Below are 27,445 nucleotides of genomic sequence, written 5' to 3' on the forward strand. Positions count from 1 at the left end.
ATCCAACCCGTGTTTGCTCAAAATTGAATGTTACTCAGTTTTAATCTGTTCCAATGAAACAAGTTTCCTGTCTTAGTTGAGATTCCATTATTATTATTTCTACCCCACCCATCTGAATGTTAAAAACACAATACAGCATCAAACATTAAAAACTTCCCTAAACAGGGCTGCCTTCAGATGTCTTCTGAAAGTCAGATAGTTGTTTATTTCCTTGACATCTGATGGGAGGGTGTTCCAGAAGGGCAGGCGCCACCACCGAGAAGGCCCTCTGCCTGGTATTGAACCAGCTGGATGTGGATAATCTCTGTTCCTGTCACATTCTGCCTTCTCAAATTTACTTTGGAGAGAGATCATTCTTCAGTTTCAACCATTGCTTTCTTTACATTTCAGCATGTGAGTGACATAAAGTACTGGCCACAAGGAAGCAAATGTGGATGAAACATCATTAAAGTACTTAAATGTTTGCCTAGGCTGGGAAAGTGTCATCTGTGAGACAAAATTTCAGGTAACTTTGTGTAAGCAAAACCTTAGTTGTGAAAGCTAATGTGACAAAAGCACATAAAAATGAAATTACAAAGCACAAATACAAGCTCTTAGGATGGGGAGGCTCTCTCGTGGCTCTGTGTAAGGGTCTGGAAGTCAGTCTGGGTAGCTTTCTCCATGTAGCCCAGTCGCTTCTGAGCTTGTAGTTGCTGGTTCTGAGTGGAAAGGAGAACAGCATCCCGAAGGGACTCCTGGAGCAGCTTTCGATATCTCTGTTCAAGGACATCTATATGCTCTTCAGCATGTTTCCTATAAGCCTGGAATACCTGTAGAAGAAGTTCAACAAGCCTTTTAGTAGATGAAAGAGAGAGGTCAAGGCATGAAAAGGGCATCATCTAGTACTGCTGAACTCTCCCATTCTCTTACACATTCAACAGGAAATAGCCTGGCCTGACAACTGAAGCTGTGCTCTATTCCTCTACTGCTGCCCTGCAGAGCAAGTATATATAGAGAAAGATGTTCCAGTGATCCAATAAATAAAGGAATTGCAGGGTTTTTATTGTAACATAGACTTTTCTTGCTCCAGCTCTAAAAAAAGAAAAATCAATTGGGCTCTTTAGGAGGTTATACCACTGGAATCACGTGTTTTAGTCCTTCAGGCAAGCTGCTAAGCTGACAGCTATATTGATATTTATTTCAAACTTCTAATGTTGCAGAGGGTTGCTGTTTCTCTCACGCAATCACTTATTTGATGCTGCCACTAGAGGTCTGTCACTCCTAAAGATTCCCTGAATCTAAAGGTTCCCACTGAACCTCCAAACAAGGAAACAAAAGAGCTGGTTCTGAGTTAAACCTGCCATCTCAAAGGCGCCACCAAACAATGACTGGTTTGAAACTCAGAAGGACCCTTCCCCGGATTAGTTTGAACTGACAGCTCACTTGACCTGCAGGATGTGGTGTTTTTGTGTTTCAGTTTCTCGTTGGCATTCTTGGTACAGCTCCTCCAGATCCCTTTCTGCTTCTGCCTGATCTCTTTGCAATGCCTCCATGCGCAAAATCAGCCAAGACTTTTCTTTCTGCCAGAGCATGGCTCCTTGCTGGCCTGGAGGAAGCTGCAATTTGAGAAGAGAAAGAACCTTTCAGATGAGTTGTTGTGAGATGGCAGACTATGGGACAGATAAAACAGAGGTTGGAATTTGTTTAGTTACAATGTTAATTGCTGGTTCTGGTTCCAGCATTGGGTGATTGGTGGGAAAGCCCTTGTCTCACGGGCCCTCCCTTGCTGTATGTTTCTCTCCCCCACACAGTCTGCTTCCTCAAGGAGCTGATAAGTTGGTCTCCTGCCACCACAGACAGGAACTATTCACCTCTTGACTTGCCAGCTCCTCTTCCATTCTCAAAAGTTCCTGTTGTATCAGGAGATGGTGTTGCTCTTGAAGAACCTGCCACCGGGTTTTTGCTTGAGAGAACCTCCCCTTTGTGTCTTGGTGCTGCTCGCCAACCAGGCTCTGAAAAAGAGCAGCGCAGGAAGACAGTCCAAAGTACTGCAATAAGTGCTCACAAAGCAAATCTTCTCTAGTCTCTGGTTTTCTCAGAGCAATATAAATAATTGTTCATACAGCTCAATCTCTTTGCAAGAGGCATTGAGTTACATAAAGTATACACATGAAATATTTGTGGTCTGGGGCTGGATGATACCCAGCTCTACCTCTCTTTTAAATCAGAACCAGTGAAGGCGGTGAAGGTCCTGTGTGAGTGTCTGGAGGCGGTTGGAGGATGGATGGCAGCTAACAGAAGTTGAATCCTGACAAGACAGAAGTACTGTTTTTAGGGGACAGGAGGTGGGCAGGTGTGGAGGATTCCCTGGTCCTGAATGGGGTAACTGTGCCCCTGAAGGACCAGGTGCGCAGCCTGGGGGTCATTTTGGACTCACAGCTGTCCATAGAGGAACAGGTCAAATCTGTGTCCAGGGCAGCTGTTTACCAGCTCCATCTGGTACGTAGGCTGAGACCCTACCTGCCTGCGGACTGCCTCGCCAGAGTGGTGCATGCTCTGGTTATCTCCCGCTTGTACTAATGCAATGCACTCTACGTGGGGCTACCTTTGAAGGTGACTCGGAAACTACAACTAATCCAGAATGTGGCAGCTAGACTGGTGACTGGGGGCGGCCGCCAAGACCATATAACACTGGTCTTGAAAGACCTACATTGGCTCCCAGTACATTTCCGAGCACACTTCAAAGTGTTGGTGCTGACCTTTAAAGCCCTAAATGGCCTCCGTCCAGTATACCTGAAGGAGCGTCTCCACCCCCATCATTCTGCCCGGACGCTGAGGTCCAGCGCCGAGGGCCTTCTGGCGGTTCCCTCATTGCGAGAAGCAAAGCTACAGGGAACCAGGCAGAGGGCCTTCTCGGTAGTGGCGCCCTTCCAGCAGATGTCAAAGCGATAAACAACTACTTGACATTCAGAAGACATCTTAAGGCAGCCCTGTTCAGGGAAGTTTTTAACGTGTGATTTTACTGTATTTTTGGTTTCTATGGAAGCCGCCCAGAGTGGCTGGGGAGGCCCAGCCAGATGGGCGGGGTATAAATAATAAATTATTATTATTATTATTATTATTATTATTATTATTATTATTATTATTTCTGCTCCCTCCTGTGCCTTTAAACATTATCAGGCAAAGCTTTTCCTGATACAGGATTGGGAAAAAAAAAACAGAAAGCCAGGGCCCTTGTTTCTCAGGTCCAGTTTTTACGTGCATAGAGCCATATGGTTGCTACTTAAAAATGCAAACACCTGGAGGCTGTCTATGATGCTGTGGCCATGTTCATGTCCCTGGTACAAACCATTGAATGGGGTGGGGTGGGGTTGAACGGATGCCTTGGAAATCACCATGCATGCCTTGTGTGGCTGCCTCTGTTCATATTATGTTTCAATTAGCATGCAACTACTTGTAGTTAAAAGGGACGCGGGTGGCGCTGTGGGTAAAAGCCTCAGCGCCTAGGGTTTGCTGATCGAAAGGTCGGCGGTTCGAATCCCCGCGGTGGGGTGCGCTCCCGCTGCTCGGTCCCAGCGCCTGCCAACCTAGCAGTTCGAAAGCACCTCCGGGTGCAATTAGATAAATAGGGACCGCTTACCAGCGGGAAGGTAAACGGCGTTTCCGTGTGCGGCTCTGGCTCTGGCCAGAGCAGCGATGTCACGCTGGCCACGTGACCCGGAAGTGTCTCCGGACAGCGCTGGCCCCCGGCCTCTTGAGTGAGATGGGCGCACAACCCCAGAGTCTGTCAAGACTGGCCCGTACGGGCAGGGGTACCTTTACCTTTTTACTTGTAGTTAAAAGTAGTTCACACAAGTGTTTAGGGGAGAAGCTGTTGAAGTGTTCATATACTTTCAGCATTCTATGGGCAATTGTTAAAATAGTCTACATTGAGGGGGCATATTCCATGATGCAGGTGTGAGCTACTGTAAACTCATGATCCCCTGTTACATTCACAAGCAATTCAAGTGCATTGCACTTGAAAAATCTCGCTGCTGGTGGTGAAATCAAATCTTCCCAATCTTCTGAGGACTTGGATTCAGGCACATGGTCTGAGACTCCCACATGTCACTTACAGGGCTGGATGATTCGGTTGCCTCACTCAAGTCTCTGGCTCTGTGCACTGCAGCAGTGAAAGGTTTGTCTTCCATGGCACTTGGAAGTACACCAACCTGCTCAAGCTGGATCTTTGGGATGCTGCCACCTCCTGTCAGAAACAAGTCTTGTATGAAAGGAAGCTAGTAGCAAGGAGGGATAGGACAGTATTTAGACACAAGGAAGGGGATGTCTTGCTGTGTATGGTGAAATAAAATGTACCAATTCCTGCCCCCCCCGGCCGTATAAAGATACCTGATTTATATTAATACGTCTCACCCTACAGTGTGTTGTTTATATACACAGGTCTTTATACTGTAAAACCATCTCTCTATCCATATTTCTTCTCCACACTTCATGGTTTCCCTTGATTGCTTCATGTAGGAGCTGAAAGGGCAATACCAAAGGGGGTTGTCCTTTGGGTGATTCACAGGCAGGGCCCCATGAGTGGAGATTGTAGCCAGAGATGGTCCATGGGGGCGGGGGAATGGGGGGTGATGACAGCCAGGTAGACCTGGGTGAGTCAGGTGTGATGGATATCAGGCTGCAATCTCAACTGCAGTTGTATTAGCATTCAGTTCATTATCTCCTAATACTTGCTTCTTATATACAGTACTCTGCAGCAGAACTTTATGAATTAGCACTTGTGAATTATTAGTTCTTAGCATTTTGTGTGATTGCTTTCCTGAATCTGAGGCATCTAATCATAAGCCTGCATTTTTATCAAAGCTTATGTTTTATGCCAGGCAGAAGACCAGCTGCCTAAGAATCTTGGCAAAATGTTTTTACTCCTAGACAAGGGGGCCCCCTGATTTATAGCAGAAAACAATTCTCAAAGTCGTAAAAAGGGAATTACAGGCTGACAGCCAAGGTTACACTGACCCTACAAATTAAGGGTGGATAAATAGTAAAATGAGCCATATCTTCTTCCTAAGGTTAAGAAGGTCAAGAGCAGTGAAAAAGCATCTAGCTGGCAGAAAGAGAACATTTTTGGGAAGACTTTTTCTAAAGCTGTTTCTTTCTTAAACTAAGATCCTTTTAAGATTTCTTTTCTTTTTAAAAGGTTGTTTATGTATTAAATATATTAGTTTAAATATAATTATGCAAAGGATTTAAGAAATGCTAGATTCTTATTTCATATAGTTGTAAGAGTTGTAACTATCCTGAAATTAAGTCAGCCACCAGCCAAGCCCCTTGCCAGACAGAAGACGCCAATCGAGCACTCCTGATATATGGTTATCAGGCCTTTTGTTTAGAAACCTTCAAATGAAGGAGATCTCTCAATGTTGATGTGAACTCAATCCTTGACATATGCATAAGATAAAAATTCAAGATTAATTATCTGTTTTGGAAGGCAATAGGGCAAGGAGGGCAAGAGGTGAGCTGGTAATTAAGATTCCTTGTTGAGACACATGTAAGATATATTACTACTTATTTGTCATTTATAGATAGAAGAATATATAGCTTTTTATTTTCCATAAAAGGCAAGAGGAAATGGGTGTATCTTTTGTGATTGGTTCTAGCAAACAGCCAATAGGAATTTTAACCAGGCTGATTGGACAGAGGCAGCCACAGGAGGAGCAAGGGGGCTGGATTAAGGAAATATAAGTGCTGGCCAGAATGGCAAGAGGCCAGGCCAGAGCTTGGTAACCATATACCACTGTGCCTCATATTTATTTGTCTGACAAATAAATTACTATTTTAATTTCTCTATTGCTGCGTTGAATATTTCATTCCAGCTAAGCGTTAACCACAAGCAGGGTGCTACAAATCTGGGAGGTGTTGGGGTGACCTGTTAGTTGTTCTTGGATCCACCATTGTTAACGAAGATCCCATGTGGCCTGATTGGCCAGGCCTACTTTCAGCTACAGCTGTTTCACCAGGTACAGCCTCCCTGGGACACTGTATTCCATGCTCCAGTAGCCTACAGGCTGCTGACAGGCTACTGGCAGTTGCAATGTGCTCTACGTAGGGCTGCCATTGATGGTGGCTTGGGGGCCACGACTAGTGCAGAGTGCAGCAGCCAGGATGGTGTCTGGCATGGCAGAAAGGACTCATAGTACATGTATCCTGAAAATTGTGCCAATTTAAGGTGCTTATTTTAATGTATAAATCCCAAAATAACGTTGACCACAAACTTCTGAAGGAGCGCCTCCCCCAATATGTGCCAGCTTGGGTATTGAAATCAATGGAGAAAGCTTTGGCAGTGCTGCCACTTTTAGAAGCTCAGGGTGGTGATGGCTCATGACAGGGTTTTGTCTGTGGCAGCCCCCAAACTGTGAAACTCCTTTCTCACAGGAGTGTGCCTGGCACTTTACACGTTTTGGCAGATAACTTAAGTTGCAACTGTTCATCCTGGCCTTTGAATGGTGGTAGTTTATCTATTTCATGCCTTTATTGTTGTTCTGTGGTTTAAAGATCACCTGTTTCATTTATCCTACAAATCAATGAGTTATCTATATAATTATCAAGCTGTTTCACCTCCAGATAGGTACAGAGTAATTCCGGCCTTTAATTGTTTTCAAACCTGATGTTTCTTTGTCCTGCCGTGTATCATCTTGGCTTTGTTGATTCCCAAGTTCACCCCCATCATCCATATCTGATGTAATTTTACCCTGAAGTGGAACACAGTCAAGTGATTCAAAATACGGAGTGGCGATGATACTGGTATCTTAATAGAATTCTCTCTACCTTGAACCCCCTTCACACAGAGACTGAAAGAGACTGCAGTGGACATTTTTGGGCCTAGGAGGTTCCTTGGTTTGCTCAATTAGGACTGGGGGTTGACAGACACCCAGTCCCTCTCAAACACATATACATGTAACACTGCTTATTTTTGTTATTCCTAAAATAATAAACAAGATGCAATAAGATTCTTTTCCAAATGAAAGGGCCAGTGCACTTCAAAAGCTAATTGTATAAAGACTAAACCATATGAGGGTACTTTTACAGTTTTGGGGTTCCTGACAGATCCACTGTGAACTTCTACACTGGGCTTCCTGCTACACTGTATACAGTGGTGCCCCGCAAGACGAACGCCTCGCAAGACGGAAAACCCGCTAGACGAAAGGGTTTTCCGTTTTGGAGGCGCTTCGCAAAACGAATTTCCCTATGGGCTTGCTTCGCAAGACGAAAATGTCTTGTGAGTTCCTGCGGGTCCCCCCCTTCCCCCCCTTTTCCTAAGCCGCTAAGCCGCTTATCAGCTGATCCGCTGATAAGCCGCTTAACAGCTGATCTCTAAAAGCCGCTAAACCGCTAATAGCGCTAATGCTAAGCTGTCAATGGGCTTGCTTCGCAAGACGAAAAAACCGCTATACGAAGAGCCTCACGGAACGGATTAATTTCGTCTTGCGAGGTACCACTGTACTATGATAAGACATTTATTCCCCTAAGGTTACAGGGTGGGTCTGATAAGCTGAGATACCTGAGAAGTACTTACTCTGCCTTCAGGAGAAGTAGCCTTTGCTTCATATGCTGAAGCCTCTTTCTTTTTCTTCCAGCGTTGGCTTTTCAGAACCTTAAAAACAGTCGATCCCAATTCCTCAGCCTCAAAATAGTTAGTTTACAGCTATTGTGAGCACGCTTCTTGGAGCCCTCCAGCCCGCCCTGCTGTAATAGCCAAACAGTTAGCAAGCAAAACCATGCAAGTGGTTACCATCTCCACTAGTTTCTATGGCCATTCAGAAGGACTCAATGAATCTGAATGGCAGCAGTGGCTTCCGAGATCTTCTGGAAGCCAGAAGCTGCCACAGACACTTCTCCTTGCTCTTCTGGCAGCGGGGGCGGAGGGGAGTCGTGCCCATGGAGGTGCCCCTTGGATTCTGCCACCTGAGGCAGCTGACTCATGGATGGACTGGCCCTGAGTTGGCACAATGTGAGTTTTAAAGTGCAGTTCATTTCTCTCCTGCCAGGATCCTTCGCATAGGGACACATGCACACACACTCGAACCAACCCCTACCCTATCTGAAATTTCTTGCAACATGGAGAAACAGAAATGTTGTTGTGAACTGCCCTATGGATGAATGATGGTATATAAATATAATCAATAATAATAATAATAAATGTTCTGGGCAGCCCATTGTACTTTACATTTTTGCCACATTCTGCTAGGTGACAGAAATCAACACAAAGCAACAGGTGCACCAGGATTGTCTTACCAGTTCACTCAATTATGGAACATAATCAACCTACTGATTAGTCTAAGCCAGTGGTTATGCTATTCCTAGACTAGGTGTGGGGAAACCTCCAGCCTCCAAGCCAATCTGCGCACGAAGCCAAATCAAGCAGCCCTGGGTTTTTGCAGGCATCAGCTCTAAAAGGTACTTCTCCTTCATGCAGCTGATGCTTGCAAAATGCAGTCTTTCTTCTGCCCTCCCCATCAGCTGATGGGAACGAGAGAAAGAAGGCTTTGCCAGCCCAATGCTTAGAGCTTTGGAAAGTACCTCAACCTACACAAATGCATATCTACCACAACTGTGTACCCTAAGATTGTGAGATAACCCCTTGATTTTTTAAAACCAGAGAACGGATATCCCCTCTTCATGGAATGCATCATAAGATTCCTTGTCAACTACTAGGCCAGTAAAGTGTAGCACCTGAAACACTATGACAGCTAAATTAAAAACCTGGAGCACAGGGGCAGCTGGGGACAAACAACACAGGGAGTTCTGCCTCCATTCCCCATTGCTGAGCTTCCCAGATGTACTTGACTGGCCTCTTTGGAAACAGAACTGACCTGATCCAGGATGCCAAATCATATGTTCTGATCTGAATTAAAGAAATATAATTTACTGTAAAACCACTTTTCATGCAGATTTTTTAAAATGTCTGAATTTTCTTTTTTTTTTTCATTACAGTCATACGTTGGTTGTCGAATGGAATCCGTTCCGGAAGTCCATTCGACTTTTGAAAACATTCAACAACCCAGGTGCAGCTTCTGATTGGCTGCAGGAGCTTCCTGCACTCAATCAGAAGCCAAGGAGTGTGGTGGAGTCTCCTTCTTTGGAGGTCTTTAAGCAGAGGCTTGACAACCATATGTCAGGAGTGCTCTGATGGTGTTTCCTGCTTGGCAGGGGGTTGGACTCCATGGCCCTTGTGGTCTCTTCCAACTCTATGATTCTATGATTCTATGAAGCTGTGTCAGATGTTCAGGTTCCAAAGAACATTCGCAAACCGGAATACTCACTTCCAGGTTTGCCGCATTTGGGAGCCAAAACATTTGAGTCGCAAGGTCTTCAGTATCCAAGGTACAACTGTAATGATTTTCGGGGGGGGGGGACAGTGCAATTAAGGGGGGGAACCCCCCGCATAGGTTAGATAATTAAAATGTAAGAGATTGGCCAATGATTAGCATTTTCAAAATTAAATTGCTAAACATTTTTTCTAAATCTTTTAAATATCTATTTATAAGAAGAAGATAATAATATTACAGTTTAATTTTAATTTAGCTTAGTGAGATGAATTCAATGTTAGGGATAACTAGGAAACAGACTGAGACTAAAACTGAATTTCAGTATTGCAATGACCACAGACAAACCTACAGTGCAGCTGCAATTGGAACATGGCCTATAAATGGAGTTGTCCCATCTCTAAAAGGATGTTGTAAACTTGGAAAAGTGAAGGAAAGAGCAGCCAAAATTATCAGGGAGGACTGGAACACATTGTCTACAATGAAAGGATAATGTGTTTGAGGTTTTATAACATAGGGAAAAAATTTCTAAGGGACAGGGGCTGACACACACTCGAGTTTTATCAGTTATGCATGGTGTAGAGAAAGTGAAGATAAGTTTTTCTCATTATAATAAAATTTGGAATCCAGCCATGAAACTAATTGGTGCCTAATTAATTTATGGAACTTGCTGCCACAAAATGTGCTTATATAGCAAATAAACTTGGTTTTAGAATACAATTTGACGCGTTCACGGCTGTCAAGTCTTGTATCAACTATTAGTCAAAATGGCCATGTGAAACTCTCACACATGGGGGCAGTATCCCATGGAATACCAGGAGAGGGCTCCTCTTTCTGACATCCCTGGAGGCATCCGGCTGGTCCCTTTGGGAGGCAGGATGCCCTGTTGGTCTGATCCAGCAGAGCTCTATGGGTGGCTGTGTATTTAGGCTTTAATTCAGATAACTGTCCATTAAATGCAGGTCATTCTTGTGAGTGCCTGAGAGATTCTACAGTTAACTGCCCAGTCTTCTGCGAGTCCAGAATATTGTGCTTCAAACATGGCCTTTCAACTCTGGCTGCATGAGATTTCTGGCAAATACTTCATTATGCAGAGTTCATACCAACTAGAGGGGTACCTTGGTTTGCAACCGTTTTGGATTACAACCATTTGGGATTACAACCATGTCAAACCCTGTTTTTGGGATTACTGTACAACCAATATTTTTTTTGGAGGCCTCATTGGCAAAAGTGCGCCTTGGGTTATAACCTGTTTTGGTTTACAACTGGACCTCCGGAACGCATTATGGTTGTAAACCAAGGTATCACTGTATGCTGATGCTGTGCAGTTACCTGTATCTCCTTGATCACCCTCTCCAACTGGCTGAGCATGCTCTCCTGCTCCACCCGACTCCTGAAGCACAGCTGGGCTCTCAGCTCTCCTATCACCTCTCTTCGTTTCTGAGCCTCCTGAGTGGGATCCCAATGGACTGGTGCCACTTTCTTTGTCACAGTCCTCACTTGTTCAGTCAGTGAGATGGCAGACCGTATCTCTTCTCCAGAAGCATCTGGGAAAAACCCCACAAAACTCTCAGCCAGACTTTGTAACATCTGGGTTTCTTGGTTGGCCTCTAGAGCAGTAGTCACCACTTGAGGCAAACATCATTCTCTTTTAAAACTCTGATAAAGATACACTGTGGGCTTATTCATACATATTTTGCCTTGCTCATTCCAAGTACAGGTCCATGCTTAAAAGCTCTATGCCCAAGTGTTCATTTGGTTGTGTGTGTGTTTTTCTCCAGAGCTTTCCCTGCATAAACCTGCTCTTTAGTGCTCAGACATCAATTCAGGTTTTCCATTATTGCTGTTTGCTCCAACTGAGCTTTAAAAAGCAGGTTTTTGCAGAGAAAGCTCCAGAGCAAAAAAGAAATGCAAAAGGGCAATCAGACCCAGTGCTTTAAAATGTGGACTGTTCCTAGACAGAGCAGAGGAAAGGTAAGTAGGGTAAGCCCTGAGTTAGCACAGTTAACTATAGTACTTTAGTAGTACTCTGCAAAGATTTTGTTTCCAAATTAAACAGGTGCCACTCAGTTTCCAGCAGGGGCTACTGAGACTAACTGCCCTTCCTGCTAATAAAATAAATCAAATCTTCCCCTAAAGCAATACACTTGTGCTGGATCTGAACCAACCCGAGAAGGATAACTATCCTACAGCCACAAGTTTAAAACTTGTTTTATTTTGATATGTTTTAATTTAATGTTGATATGTTTTAATTTAATGTTGTATTTTTATATTTCATGTTTTATAAAGCTATTGCAGCAAAGTTTTAAAACTCTTTTACACAGACTGTTATTTGCGTTGAGGCATCTAATCATAAGCCTGCATTTTTATTAAAGCTTATATGTTTAATCAGGGCCTGTATCTTAAAAAGCTTAATGATTTTCAAATATTTTATGCCAGGAGACCAGTTGCTTAAAAACCTTGGCAAGATATTTTTACTCCTAGACAAGGGGCCCCCCTGATTTATAGCAGAAAACAATTCTCAAAGTCGTAAAAAGGGAATTACAGGCTGACAGCCAAGGTTACACTGACCCTACAAATTAAGGGTGAATAAATAGTAAAATGAGCCATATCTTCTTCTCTAAGGTTAAGAAGGTCAAGAGCAGTGAAAAAGCATCTAGCTGGCAGAAACAGAACATTTTCTGGGAAGACTTTTCAAAAGCTGTTTGTTTCTTAAACTAAGATCCTTTTAAGATTTCTTTTCCTTTTAAAAGGTTATTTATGTATTAAATATATTAGTTTAAATATAATTATGCAAAGGATTTAAGAAATGCTAGATTCTTATTTCATATAGTTGGAAGAGATCACAGGGGCCATCAGCCACCAGACCCCCCTTGTCAGACAGAAGACGCCATCGAGCACTCCTGAAATATGGTTGTCAGGCCTTTTGTTTAGAAACCTTCAAATGAAGGAGATCTCTCAATGTTGATGTGAACTAAATCCTTGACATATGCATAAGATAAAAATTCAAGATTAATTATCTGTTTTGGAAGGCAATAGGGCAAGGAGGGTAAGAGGTGAGCTGGTAATTAAGATTCCTTGTTGAGACACATGTAAGATATATTACTACTTATTTGTCATTTATAGATAGAAGAATATATAGCTTTTTGATTTCCATAAAAGGGCAAGAAGGAAATGGGTGTATCTTTTGTGATTGGCTCTAGCAAACAGCCAATAGGAATTTCAACCAGGCTGATTGGACAGAGGCAGCCACAGGAGGAGCAAGGGGGCTGGATTAAGGAAATATAAGTGCTGGCCAGAATGGCAAGAAGCCAGGCCAGAGCTTGGTAACCATATACCACTGTGCCTCATATTTATTTGTCTGACAAATAAATTACTATTTTAATTTCTCTATTGCTGCGTTGAATATTTCATTCCAGCTAAGCGTTAACCACAAGCAGGGTGCTACAGCGTGAGAATTGTAGTGTATTATTCTAGTGCAAGTGGCAGCAGAGTGCATTAGAACCCACCTGTTGGTCTGCGTTTATTCAGCTGGCTGTGAAGATTAGCTGTATACACTTGCTGCAGCCACTTGCCACTTTGTTTGCGCTGTTTCCTTCATGCTTTCAACAGGCAAAGAAATCTTATCATTGGCCTAAAAAATATCTAGCTAGCATTTTTCACTGCTCATTAGTTAAAGGATAAATATTAAAACCCTACACAACAGTCCCAGTTTGGTGATTTTGAATTCTCAAAGTGTGCCTTTTCAAGGAGGAGCAAACAGATTCTAGCTTGTTTATTTTAAATTCTGTAGTGCAGAAGCAGGCTGGTTTTATATTTAAGCTGCAACCTATGTTAAGAATTCCTCTGCCCTGTATGTTTTATGAAGAAACAAATCCAAGCTATGTACTTGCTAATATTTTGGCCTTAGAGTGGTTGAGTAAATGTTGAGACTATGTATTTGTGGCAATGTTTTTTCTTACCAATTCCACTGAAAAACAACCACTGCTGCTTATAAAACAGAGCTGAAAAAGTGCGTTGCATAAACATGTTTCACATTGGTTGAAAGAGTCACTTCCTGTGAGTTTTTAAAATGTTAGGGCTTTTAAGACAGATGTTTCTCCAGTTCCCTTTTGCAGTGAAGAGGCAGAATCAGCTCAGCACACCAGAATAAAATGAAAGAATCAAGGAACAAACAAATCATCTTACTTATTCAAAGCACAATATTTTTTGAATAATGCAAACCACCTAGGGAACAAATTGTTAATGGGGAGTATGAAAATGCTGTAAATTGATAATAAATTGATATTACTCATGGAAGTGTAGTTTGGTAAGGGGATAAGAACCTTAGCTCCCTGTCACAGAACTGCAATTCTCAGGGTCCCAAGATAAATATTACACTGTTTTAAGCCTGTGGTATGGAAGTGCCCAGAAGCAGAGTATCCTTTTTCCATCTAATGGGTGGAGACATCATCTACTTCCAGGTCTTTGGAGAAAAACAACAACCCTCACAATCAGATCATGGAACATGTATGTTCTTGAGAAGGGAACAGTGCTTGACAAGCTACAGCAAAAGCAACCTTCCTTCAATATCATACAAAAGAAAACGATACGTGTAATTGTGGTACCTGGCAGGGTCAGGCACAACAGCAGGAAGGTGAAGGCATTTTCTTCCAGCAAATGCTTCAGCATCCAGCAGAGGAACTCTGTGTCAGCAGGAAGAGCCGCAGCCGCTGAAGCTCGGAAAAGAGGCAAAAAACTGTACAGGAAAGGAGCGGCAAGGAACAGATCACCCAGCAGGCAGAGAATAAGCACATTTCTTAAAGCAGAATTAATTTGGCTGAGTCCCGAGCAGTGAAAGTGACTGTGCCCCAGTATCAAAGGTTTAGGGGCTACACATTCCCAGAAAAGGAGGCCTTGTGTTTCGTGCGCATTCTCTGATAATCTGCTTGACCTCTACTCAGGCCCACCCCATACTCACGGATCAGCAGAGTGTTGCTCATTTCCTCCAGAAAACTCAAAGATCTTGACGGCAGCACGCTGAAGCCCCTGACCACCCTCTGCTTTTGTCTCCATGGTGATGGTGAAGAGGTTGCCACATCTCAGAGGGAAGGTAGGAAAGAGAAGGTTAGGATGGTCTGGGTAGATAGGTGAGAATTGCCATCCCTAAGCTCCCACTACCAGTATCTGGCCATTGTCATTTTCATTTTACATAAAGCTGTTGTCCTAACTGTGCAACTCAGTTTCACTGTTAATGCTCCACTGTGTAATTTCCAGTGCTGTCTTCACCTCTGCTTCTGCAATGTTCTGGAATGGCAGTGAGGGAAAGGATAATGGAAGGCCTTCTTCTAACTTGCATCAGGAATCCTGATGGAGCAAACAGCACTGAGCTATATGGACCGATGTATGACTCAGGCTGTGTCCAGACCAGGGTCTTAATGCATACATGGGTTGCCGTTTCCATGTGCACATATGTGCACCTTTGCCCACACATGAGTGCACTCAAGTATATACTTCCAAAATCTACCTTGATGCTTCCTGGACAGTGCTTGATGGGAGGTTTCTGTGTGTTTTTGTGTTGCCTCCTCCCCTCAGTTAGTATTTCCCCACTCATTGTAAGTTCCTGGAAGCTGAGGTCTGGCATGCATGCAAGTATGAGGACTGCAACCAACACTGCAGCTCAGAGTGCAGAGAAGAGACAACTGCAGTGCAGAGAAGAGACAACTGTGGATGGACGGGTGTCTGTTAAACTTCAGGTTGAATGTATATAAGTTAAAGGGGCAGCTCACTGCTGGGATACTGCTGTGTACATTCTAAAACCACGTGAAATGGCTGTGGCATTGCTGTAAAACCTGGGGCATGAAGCGCCAGCTGCAGAATCGGTTCCTAGCAGGCATTGTGCAAGTTCTTAGCTCTTTCCTTGCTCAAACTGAAAGGACTGGCAGGGAAGTATTCTTGTGTCATCATGAGTAAGAATAGCCTTGGGGTTCAGCAAGAAATGATGATGCTTTAAAAAGCAAATCTTTGATCGTAAGTCACAGAAGCCAAAGGCCTAGTGCAGGGGACGCCAATGTGGTGCCGTCCCAATGTTAGGGGCTACAGCTGTCATCATAACTGGCCATGCTGACTGGGTCTAGTGGAAATTCTCATTCAAATAATCTGCAGGGCACCAAGTTGGCCACCTCTGGCCTAGGAAGAACCAGGAAAAAGTGTGTGGGCTGACTCAGTCTCAACTTTCCACCAAAGAATAGTGATTGTACCAGTGACTGTGCAGCTCCTGATGCTAAACTGCACATCCATGATGCAAGCAGCTTATGAGCTGCACATATGTGAGCAAGGCCAAAGTCTAGCCAGTACACTTCTAAGTGGCACTCAAGTGGCACAGAGTGCAGGAGGCGAATATTCTGCCTCTCGAGTGGAGATCTCCAAGATGGGTTCAGGAAGGTGCATCAGAGAGAATGTCAGAATCTTGAGCAGCGTTGGCTGTGTGTGCTGCTCTCTTCCCCTCAAAAGAGCACTCCCCTTCCTGCGGCCCTTACATGGCTGCTTTGTGCTCCTTCTGGAAAGATTTCTGCAAATAACCTTGGTGCAGTGACATCCCCTGCAAGTAGCAATGAGTGGCAGCTTGTGAATTGGCCACAACTACTTCCGTCGCTTCTTCCACCATCCTAAAGAGAGAAGGAGAGAGTTGATAGTGTGAGGCATCTTAATTAGGCTGCCGTAGAAATAATAAGGAGGGTGGTCAGGGGTTCCTTAGAAACTCAGGGCTCATCCAGAATTTACGCCACCCTTTCCAGGCACAGGTCCAAGCTTTACAGCTCCATGGTCAAGCATGATGTTGTTTTTTTACCCTGGCACTTTTCCTGAGAAAACCCAATTGCTGTTTGCTCTGATTCAGTGGTAAACCACAGGTTTTCCTAGGGAAAGTGCCAGGGCAAGAAAACCAACAACATATTCACATTCCTTATGTCTTAGATAAACTGTAGTCTGTCTGAATGAAATTTTTTGTGCATACCATCCAGCCAGATCCCTCCCCAGCCATTCATAGAATCACAGAATTGTAGGGTTGGAAGGGACACCAAGGGTCATCTAGTCCAGCCCTCTGCAAGGCAGGAATCGCAACTAAAGCACCCGTGACAGACAGGCATTCAACCTCTGCTTAAACTCCTCTAAGGAAGGAGAGTCCACCACCTCCCAAGGGAGTCCATTCCACTGTTGAACAGCTCTGTCATATTCTGTTCCATTGGGTGAAATTCTCCCTGATCTCTGAGTAAATAAAAAGTGAAATCCCAGATTCTTCTCTGTTTTCTGTGCTAATGTTTCCTCTCCTCCTCAACAAAGACCAATCCAACACCGTAGCCTTGGAAATGGATGCTTACAGCCCCAGCGGAGGGAGGTCCATCACCTGCAGGACTTGACTTCTGGGGCTGAGGAGGTCTTGAGCCTTTCCATCTGTGTAGATCTGAAATGGGATGGATGTGAGAAAAGTATCAATACAGCTGGGACTGGGATGAATGGCAATGGCAAACCCGAAAGTGCAAAAACTATTATAGTCACATCAGTCAAAATGAAAATACAGCTTCCATGGCTTGCAGAACAAACAGATACTTGGGACAGTGTCCCATGGGCCATATCAATGAGGACACAGGCAACTTACAAGAACATTTTTATGGAAGAGCATTGAGTGTATAAAGCTGGTGCCACCCTATGCAAGATATGCGCACCTGGACAAAGGTGATGGTTTGGAGGTACTGAGTACTATTTTTGGCAGGGCTAGTTTCTTGCAAGACAGATTCTATTACCTGAAGACAAATGGGAGAAAGAAAGAAAAATGCAACTCATAAGAGTTTATGCCTTGCATACACAAGTGGCTGCTTACAACTGATGCTTTTGCATCCTTTTGGAATTGTTGTTCAGTACTTTATTTGCTCACCTATTACAAAGCAGCCCAATGGTGTCATTATCAGCCCACAATGCAATCAGGTGTTTTCTGAGCTGCCCTCCCTTTTAGCTGATTTGTGATGAGTTTCTCAGCGTGCAATGGAATTGAAGCCTTTCACGTGTAGACTGGCAAAGTGCTATTGGGCCAGTGGGGGGTTTGGACTGGGGATGAGGCACAGATAGGGGACAGTCCTGAGGGCCACATGGAGAACATTGGAGAGCCACATTCAGCCCCTGAGCCTGAGGTTCCCCACCCCAATGTTATGGGGAATGAACTGCATGTAATCTCTTATGGCTGATCATCGAAGAATTGATGCTTTTGAATTATGGTGCTGGAGGAGACTCTTGAGAGTCCCATGGACTGCAAGAAGATCAAACCAATCCATTCTGAAGGAAATCAGCCCTGAGTGCTCACTGGAAGGACATATCCTGAAGCTGAGGCTCCAGTACTTTGGCCACCTCATGAGAAGAGAAGGACTCCCTGGAAAAGACCCTGATGTTGGGAAAGATGGAGGGCACAAGGAGAAGGGGATGACAGAGGACGAGATGGTTGGACAGTGTTCTCAAAGCTACTAACATGAGTTTGATCAAACTGTGATAGGCAGTGGAAGATAGGAGTAACTGGCATGCTCTGGTCCATGGGGTCACGAAGAGTCAGACATGACTAAACGACTAAACAACAACAACAAAGCTCTCATAGGTAGCATCCTTCTTTCTAAGAGTCAGGTGCCATCTACAGTATCATCCTCCCCTGTTCATAATTTCATTCCATAATGACTACAAATTACAGTATAGAAGTCTCCCTCACCTTCTGGACAAAGGCTTGAATCTGGGTCTGGGTTCCGTCGTGATGGGCTTCACAAACCAGCAGGGACACACTGTAGCCCAAAGGCACCATGTCCAGCAGAGGTTGCAGCTGCTCCAGGAAGAGCTTGTCCTAGAGTGAAGGACAAAAATGATAATCTGCATGCCCAGCATTAGTGCATATCAACCCAGATAAGGCCTTGGGTTAGGTACCAGGGCTCCAGACACTTGACAAAATGAAGCCCTCTTTACTGGTTTATTCCCTGAATACAACCTACTGTACAGCACGAACCTTTTTTTCTTTTTCTTTTTTACAAATTAAATGTTGAAAAATTTAGTGAAAACATCCTCCCTCAAATTCATTTTGGAACATGCTTGCAACAAATTATGCTGCTAATGCTAACACATTTGTCATTTTCACATGGAAGAAAAGCTCAGTAGCTTAGCTTAGCTTAGAAAAAAGGCCGGGGAATGCATAATGGAAATTTATAAAATTATGCATGGTGGAGATAAAGTCCCTCTGTTGTGATACTAGAACTCAGGACATCTAGTGATACTAATTGGCAGAAAAGACAAACAAAATAAGGTATTTCTTCACACAGTGCAAAATTAATTTATAGACTTCACTGCCACAACAGCTGCCCTAGGTGATGGTGGTGGGAACTTGAACCTCTCAAAATATCCTAAGAACTACCTCTCATTTGTGAAATCAAAGCTGTCATGTCAGAAATCAAAATTGGTGCACCAAGTGTTCCACCCTAGCTTAGCACATCATTAAGTTATATATTGCAAGGGCTGCACAGAACAATATCCTGGGTATGTTGTACCTGCCCAGTGTCCAAACTGAAGACTCCATCAATGGTGAAGCACCCTTCCTGGAAAGAGACAGCAGTGCTCAATTAGTGCTTGAAGATTTGAGGTCTCTCTCAAATCCTTCCAGTAATTTTCCCATCTTTCTTTGTCGTCAGTGTCTGGTTCACGGGATAATACAGACAAGGCAGATGCGGTCAGGACCTTGGGCAAATCACTGTGAGAAAACTGGCTAATGTATCTTGCGTCTAGAAAGAAGCTGTGCACAGATCTCCCATAGCCAACTGAAGGCTGGCTAGCCTAGAACTAGTTGGACCTATCCGCTCAAAGGAGCTGTCTGTAGCCTAAAAGGGCCACTGCCTTATTTTGGAGCCATTGACTCTTATGACATTGAGGTGATGGAGACTGCCCTGAGAGTGAGTCTTCTGAATCTGATAAGGCAATGCCTTATGGCCTGGAAGAACTCAGGGGCTGGCAACATTCCAAGAGGTGTCTTCCTCGGTGCTTGAATGGGGTTAGGGCTAGGGAACACAACAGCATCATTCCTGACCATTGGCCATGCTGGCTGGAGCCAATGGGAACTGGAGTACAACAATATCTGGAGGGTACCCCTGCTCTAGGAGCTTTCTCACCTGCACTCCTTTGTCTGCTTTACTAATGAATATCAGACGGTTAGAATCTTTGTTCACCACCAGGAAGCTGTCTTGTTTCAATGAGCCTGGAAGGAACATCAAGCAAGAGTACTAATTAGAAATACAGCCACCTTATTCTTCAGCATCCTATGGGCACAGGGAGAGACTTTATTAATTATCGTCTCTGAATAATAATGTCATTAATTAAAGGTTCTCCACCCTTATGGGAAGAAAAATCTGGGATGGGGCAATTCACAAAGAGATCAAGTGGAAATGACTCATAAGTATCCCAGCCAGAATCAATACAAAGCAATAACATGGGCAGAACCTGAAAGCAATGCAGGTTTTTTTAAAGTGGCCTTTGCTGAATGAAACCTTTGTTGGTAAAGTCTACATGATTTCCATAAGACAACATGTGCAGCACATGCTGCCTTTGGCTTTAATCTCAGGAGAGATTAAGAGCAAGGAAAGACTCACTCACACTTTGCCCTGTGCTTTCTAAGTACAGGTTTATACTTTAAAGCTGCATGTCTGAATGCTTCTTTCTTTCTTTCTTTCTTTCTTTCTTTCTTTCTTTCTTTCTTTCTTTCTTTCTGCCCTACTGCTTTCCCTGGGGAACCCCTCTCTTTAACGGTGAATCAGAAGAAACAGCAACTGGATTTTCCACAGATTGCCATTTGTTCTGATTCAGTGGTAAAGTGGTTTCCACAGATTGCCATTTGTTCTGATTCAGTGGTAAAGAGCGGATTTTCATAGGAAATGTTCTGGAGCAGCAAAAAGAAAAAGAAAAAAAAAGGGCTCAGACACAGAGCTTTGAATTGCAGACCTCCTCCTAGAAACATACCACAAAAGAAAGTCTGGAGGAGTCTGGAGTTTAACTTGACCAAAACAAAAACAAAAAATTAGAATGGAATCCTATCTCACAGTAGGTGAACACATCTTCTGGCCATCCCCTGCAACCAAGCTCATTCCAGGTGTGTTGCTGACTATCCTTCCTCTGGATTTTCTACTTTGAGCTTAAGTAGGTTAAAGTCTTCAGAGAGGCTTCAGCGCAGAACATTTTGTCTCTGGTTTCATCCAGAGTATCACATTATGAATGAAAATTGAGTCCTGCTAACCACAGTGCTGAGTAGAACATCACCCATATGCAAATCTTTTGTCAAAGAAAGGGCAAGGAGATTCATGTTATATATTTTTGTACACCATAACTTCTTATCTCCATGTTAAAATGATCTAATCATACTCCTTACTTATAGGATTAATTATAGAATAATAGAATTGTAAAGTTTGAAGGGACCCAAAGAGTCATTCAGTCCAACCCTCCTCTTCTGTCTGTCATGAACTGGCTGGATGCAGCATGGTGGGAGGCATGGTGGGGAACCCCCAAGGGGCGAAGGCTCAGAGTCCAGGGAGTGGTGGTGGGACAATGATGAGGGGATCAGACTGGGAGGAGGAAGTGTCAGAAGCTGAAGAGGTAACAGGGCTTAGTAAGCAGGAAGAGGCTGGGGCAGAGAACAGTCCAGACTCAGAGGCAGAAGGGGAGGCTGGAGACGAGGGGGCCAAGAGGAAGCGGTGAGTCAGGCTGGTGAGGAGCCAGGCTTTCCCCCTCCTGCTGTTCCCCCTCCTCCCAAGACAGGCAAGACAATGGAGCCTCAGAAAGGGAAGGAACTGGGGGAGGAAGAGACTTAGGGAGCTGTGTGAAGGCAGGAACTTCAGTCCCCACAACTGCCTCATGGGGCAAGTTCTACTGGGGAGAGTTGTTGTGCCGCCTAGGCCTGATCTCCTGAGCTGTCTGGTTTCTTGAATAAAGAGTTAGCTTCACTGAAGCCGTGTAAATTATTCTTGACCTGCTCCTGACACCTCACACCTTCCAGCTGCTTGTCAATGCCCTTCTTAAACAGTGGTGCTCAGAACTGGACACAGTACTCTGACCAAGACAACAAACAGAATCTGACCAAGACAACAGAGTAGAGCAGTACTCTTACTTCCCTTGACCTGAACACTATAACTTCTGTTAATGCAGTCTAGAAATGAATTAACTTTCTTTTTGCTGCTGCATCACACTGTTGACTCATGTTAAGCTTGTGGCCTACTATTGTCGTGCAGTTTGATAAAGTGGAAGTTGCGGCAGAAAAACTATTTTAAAGGAAATTATGAATATGCCCAGTGCTTTTTTTCTGGAGAGACGCAGGGGTAAGCATACCCCTGAACATTTTTTGAATCTAAATTTGGCCTCATTGAGGGGCAGTATTTCAATATGAGTAGGCAAATGAGAGTACCCCTAAACTTTTTAAAGGAAAAAAAGCACTGCATATGCCTAGCATGCAGTATGTGATAGGGTTAGCTGTGGAACTGCTGAATCAAGAGTTATGCAGCTGATTTAGGAACACCCATATCCCCCTTAGCATCTTGCAAGAACCCTGAAGCCTCAGAACATGTAGTCCATCTCTCAGCCCCAAAGGCTCCCTGGAATCTCTGAGAGGCACAACCTTTTCTGTAAAGGTTCTGTAAATGACGCTGGGTCCTTTAGGTGAATCAAGAAGCCATGTGGTTTAGGGCCAATGACAGAGTGTTTCAGCTAGATTTTCTAATCAGAATAAAGATTGACAGGATTGAGAAGTGAAGTGCAACAGTACCTAGTAACTACTCGCTAAAGACATTCTTGGATCAAGAAGGCAACAGACATTTCTTCCCACACCACATATGGAAATAGAGGAGAAGGCAGCCCACAATGGTAAGCAGGCAGCATTGACCTGAAAGCAGGAAGGGATTGTCAAAGTGGAAGACAATCTTTACTATTACAAAAAGGTGCCATCAATAAAAACGGGACAAGGAAAATTAGCTTTTGCCAACTCCTGCTAGTCTCTCATTGCTCACATCTGTACATGTCACTCCTCAAGGCCATTTTTATTCTTGCTAAGTAGAGGTCGTTCCTGCAGAGAAGGTTCCTGTTTCCCCTAAATGTTATCGTTGCTTATATGTAATCAGCCAATATGAAAAAGGAATAGTGTAGAATAGGATACAGCAAAGTTTTTTGGTGCTGTGCAGCCATCCCCAAAGAAAGCGGGTTCCCATTCTCCAGCTGTTGAGTACCATACCTGGTATCTGTCGAATTCCCACAGCTGCTTGAACACACACTTCCTGTTCAGCCTGTAAGGAAACACAGCAGAGACAGCTCAGTTTGGGGTGTCAGTGAGAGTCAGTCCTTGGGAATCTGGAGAGGCAAGTGCAACCAGGCAGCCAGGTCCCAAATTCTGGTGGACATCCATATCAACACAGAACTCAAGCAGAAGATGGAAACCTTGAGCAGGGTGCAGTGGAGACAGAACAGTTCTCAGCTCCCTAGAAAGAGTGTCCTCTACAACACCCTGCATGTTTACTAGCTCATGCAGGGCTCCTCTCTGCAGTACCCACCTGCCCAGCATCCATGGCTGACTGTATTGTGCCGTTATTTGCCTAATGCTTTCCCCATGGGAGCTGTGAAAAGCAGATAGCATTACCAGAGTGATAGGGTTACCGTTAATGTTTAATCCTTCTGTCTGTGGCCCAGGCATTTCCTGGCAGCTGTCCTTGAAGCACTAGAAAGGGCAGGTTGGGGCCTAGCAGTGGCAGCAAGAATGGGACAGGCAGGCTAAGGGAGAGAATTAACTGGCCCTGTGGTAACATTGGCTGGGGCTTCTGGGTGTGAACCCTTAGGCAGCAAACAGCCTCTTCTGCTTTAACCTGCAAGTGGAATATCTTCTCTGCTTCCAGACTTCTGGAAAGTTATTTCAACATTCTGTAGCCAGGAACGCAACCCCCTTTTCCCCAACCCCAAAAGGTGGAGGGGCAATTTATTTTTGGATGATGCTCCCTACTCCCTTGATATAGCCCAGAACATGATTGTTCCCCATTCTGGAATTTGGGGGAGGGGAGAGAGAAAAGAGGCAGACATGAAAGAAGAAGAAGAAGAAGAAGAAGAAGAAGAAGAAGAAGAAGAAGAAGAAGAAGAAGAAGAAGAGGAGTAGTAGTAGTAGTAGTTTGGATTTGATATCCCGCCTTTCACTCCCTTTAAGGAGTCTCAAAGTGGCTAACAATCTCCTTTCCCTTCCTCCCCGACAACAAACACTCTGTGAGGTGAGTGGGGCGGAGAGACTTCAAAGAAGTGTGACTGGCCCAAGGTCATCCAGCAGCTGCATGTGGAGGAGCGGAGACGCGAACCCAGTTCACCAGATTACGAGTCTATCGCTCTTAACCACTACACCACACTGGCTCCACTGGAACACACTCCACACTGGCACACTGGAAAGCAATGCTGTTTGGAAAGTGAAAGGTTACTGCTGGCCCCAGAGCAGAGAGACGAACCCCATAGAGATGGAAACTGCTTGCACATTCCATAGAGGCTGTGGTTGGCCATAAACCCTACCATAGCTGTCAACTTTCCCCCCTTTTTAAGGGAAATCCTATTCGGAATAAGGTAATTTCCCTTCAAAAAAGGGAAACGTTGACAGCTATGAACCCTACTGAGTAGCAGAACTTAGTCCACATCATGACTCAGTTATTGTGCAATGTTGCCCCAGAAAAACAGTAGCATACATTACACCATTTCCACTGAGATTTATTGAGAGCCTGGGAAGAAGGGCAGGAGAAAGGGACGGGGTGGTCAAATCAAACTTACCTGATGGTTGAAATGGGAATCAAAGGCCCGCTCTGAATCACTCTGGGTGAGTGAAGACCCCAGGAGGCCTTCCTAGGGTTAGGAGGAGACCAGCAGTGCCTCCTGTTTGTCGAGTCTGCTGTGGAGAAGGCTTGGGGGACACTGCTGAGGAGGGGGCAGATCTTGTGAGCCACAAGGAGGGAGCCACCGCTGCCAACAGCGATGCATTCCTTGGCGGCCAGATATGCTGCCTGTGGAGATCCTGCCACCTGAGGCAGTTGCCTCCTGGGCCCTGACCAAGACCTATATCCCACCCCTCCATTATTATTCAGGTGACAGGGAACGTAATGGGGCATATACCACTCTGGCCTCATGTGGCACTCAGAGCATGCATGACGAATCTTTGGCAATGGCAACTATGGTAAAAGGGCACTTTGCAGAAGAAAGCAGCAAGGTGTAGAAGCAATTTTCACTGCTTCCTAACTGTTGGCTCCGAGCCCTACCTAATTACAGTGGTACCTCGGTTTAAGAACTTAATTTGTTCTGGAGGTCTGTTCTTAACCTGAAACTGTTCTTAACCTGAAGCACTACTTTAGCTAATGGAGCCTCCTGCTACTGCTGCACCGCTGGAAAAATGGCTTTGTCATGTATAATGAGATAAGAATCCAATGTCTTTGTTAAGACCAGGTCTCTCCATGGTTTTAAGTTTGGTAATAAGTTGCAATTCAGCAGCTTCTCTTTCCAGTCTATTTCTGAAATTCCTTTGTAATAGAACAGCTACTTTGAGATCTTGTATAGAATGTCCTGGGAGATTGAAGTGTTCTCCTACTGGTTTCTCTGTCTTGTGATTCCTGATGTCGGATTTATGTCCGTTTATCCTTTGGCGTAAGATTTGTCCAATATAGAGAGCTGAAGGACACTGTTGGCATTTGATGGCATACACAATGTTAGACGATGAGCAATTAAATAGTCCCGAGATGGTATGTGTGATGTTGTTGGGGCCAGTAATGATGTTGTCCGGGTGTATGTGGCAGCAAAGTTGGCATCTGGGTTTATTGCAGGCTCTGGTGCCAGTGTCCGTGTTAAGTCTGGTAGTAGTATTATTGTGGGTTAGGAGTTGTTTAAGATTGGGTGGCTGTCTGTAGGCAATGAAAGGTCTTCCTCCCAGAGCTGGAGAAAGAGAACTGTCATTGTCCAGGAGAGGTTGTAGATCTCTGATGATGCGTTGTACTGTTTTAACTTGGGAGCTGTATGTGATGACTAGAGGTGTTCTGTTATTTTCTTTTTTGGGTCTGTCTTGCAGCAAGTTCTCTCTGGGTATCAGTCTGGCTCTGTTGATCTGTTGTCTAACTTCATCTGCTGGGTATTTTAGTTCTAAAAAGGTTTGCTGTAGATCTCTTAGGTGAGAATCTCTGTCTGTAGAATTGGAACTGATGCGGCTGTAACGTAGTGCCTGGCTATATACAATGGACTGTTTGGTATGTTTGGGATGGTAGCTAGAGGCATATAGATATGTTTGTCGGTCAGTTGGTTTATGGTACAAGGTGGTGTCTATGCGCCCATCCTGTATTTTTATAGTAGTGTCCAAAAAATGTATTTATTGCATAGATTGATTCATTGTTAGGTTGATTGTGGGGTGAAAATCATTGAATTTCTGGTGGAAGGTGTCCAGGGTCTGTTGACCATGTGTCCAGATGATAAAAATATCGTCAATGTATCGCAGGTACAAGAGAGGTTTGAGTGGGTAGGAGTTTCTTAACCTGAGGTACTATTTCTGGGTTAGCGGAGTCTGTAACCTAAAGCGTCTGTAACCTGAAGTGTATGTAACCCAAGGTACCACTGCAAGCCTTCTGAGGCTCAGCCCCTGAGCCTCAGACAAGGAAGCCTGTCACAGCAGAAAGGGAGCAGCATCTGAACTAGCCAGGGTGGCTTTTTAAAATGATCTAAAGCCACACCTTCTAGCTGACTTCCAACATAGAATCATTGTCCCATTTCCTCTTTATTTTATAATTTTCTATTAGATATAGCTTCTCAAGTCTACAAAGAGTATTACCTTTCAAGATAACATGGGATAGCTAATACAATTTTATAATGACATCTTATTTTCAACAGTCCAAGAAAGGAAAGCATATTAATCCAAGGTCCATCCAAGGTTTCTTTCTAGGGTCATACCTGTTAAACTGTTTATAATAGATTTATTAGTTTTCTAGTAGGCTGACTGTACCTGTACACCTCCCTCTCCCCCATGTGAGAAAAAGATTCTGACGACCAAACTGGACATATAGGTGGCTGGGTCTCTTACGGTTTTTAAACATGGCAAATGCAGCCATGGGAGACTCAGATCACAGTGGCACTGGGGAAGGAGTGGAGCACGTGGAAATTGCCTCTCGCTGTATTCCACATCCACGGATGACCCCTCTTAGAGCAGGCTCTGTGGGATGTATGCAGTGTATGGGATCATTTTATATATATATATATATATATATATATATATATATATATATAAATGGCATCTGTAAGCAGCTGGAGATCAAATGTACACTCTACCTTTTTGTTGTTGCTTTATAACAATTGTAAATATTTATCAGTTTTTAGTACAGGGGGTTAGTTTAAAAAGATGGTGGAAGACTGTGGTTAATTTTTAATAAAAATAACATTTGTGTTTCAGCAGCAGGGGAAAAGGTACAGTCATAGCAACATGGAATATTCTAACTGAAGCATACTCTTGCTCCCCCTCTTTATTTTATTTTTTACAAATTCTTCACTCATACCATTTGCCCAGTAATATTCAATACCCAACCCCAAATTCTAATTTTCTAGTTTATTTATTTATTGAGGTTTTTATATACCACCTGTTATGCAGGCATTTTTATTGCATTTATATCCCGGCTTTTCTTGTAATAAGCTCATGGTTCTCCCTCACCTCATTTAATCCCCTGCAACAACCCTGTGAGGTAGGCTAGGCTGAGTGACAGTGAGTGGCCCAAGCTCACCTAGTGCACTTCATTGAGAGTGGGGATTTGAACCCTGGTCGCCCACCTCTGACCACTACTCCACACAGGCAGTGTATAGTAGTATCATAAAATACAGTATAAAATGTACAAATAACAACAACAACAACAATAATAATAATAACAATAATTTTTTATTTATACCCCGCCCATCTGGCTGGGCCTCCCCAGCCACTCTGGGCGGCTTCCATAGAAACCAAAAATACAGTAAAATCACACGTTAAAAACTTCCCTGAACAGGGCTGCCTTAAGATGTTTTCTGAATGTCAGGTAGTTGTTTATCGCTTTGACATCTGCTGGAATGGCGTTCCACAGGGCGGGCGCCACTAC

The 27,445-nt window shown here is 44.0% G+C and overlaps 1 protein-coding gene across 1 annotated transcript; it reads right to left on the reverse strand.

Moving 5' to 3' along the window:
* Window positions 1-134: 134 nt before the first annotated feature.
* On the reverse strand, window positions 135-26,385 carry LOC307219540 (uncharacterized protein; the record flags this gene model as incomplete). The annotated part of the gene is made up of 18 exons (XM_079982798.1): window positions 135-809; window positions 1,428-1,595; window positions 1,851-1,991; window positions 4,095-4,225; window positions 6,641-6,728; window positions 7,553-7,630; window positions 10,635-10,849; window positions 13,910-14,040; window positions 14,263-14,382; window positions 15,821-15,949; window positions 16,661-16,743; window positions 17,006-17,083; window positions 18,031-18,159; window positions 18,854-18,901; window positions 19,469-19,554; window positions 22,567-22,618; window positions 24,126-24,197; window positions 26,329-26,385. 18 exons carry the CDS (start codon window positions 26,383-26,385, stop codon window positions 594-596), a joined length of 2,022 nt encoding a protein of 673 aa, XP_079838924.1. The 3' UTR covers window positions 135-593.
* Between the last annotated feature and the right edge of the window lie 1,060 nt (window positions 26,386-27,445).

The sequence above is a fragment of the Podarcis cretensis genome (assembly GCF_951804945.1).
Source record: "Podarcis cretensis genome assembly, chromosome: 7".
Classification (NCBI taxonomy): domain Eukaryota; kingdom Metazoa; phylum Chordata; class Lepidosauria; order Squamata; family Lacertidae; genus Podarcis; species Podarcis cretensis.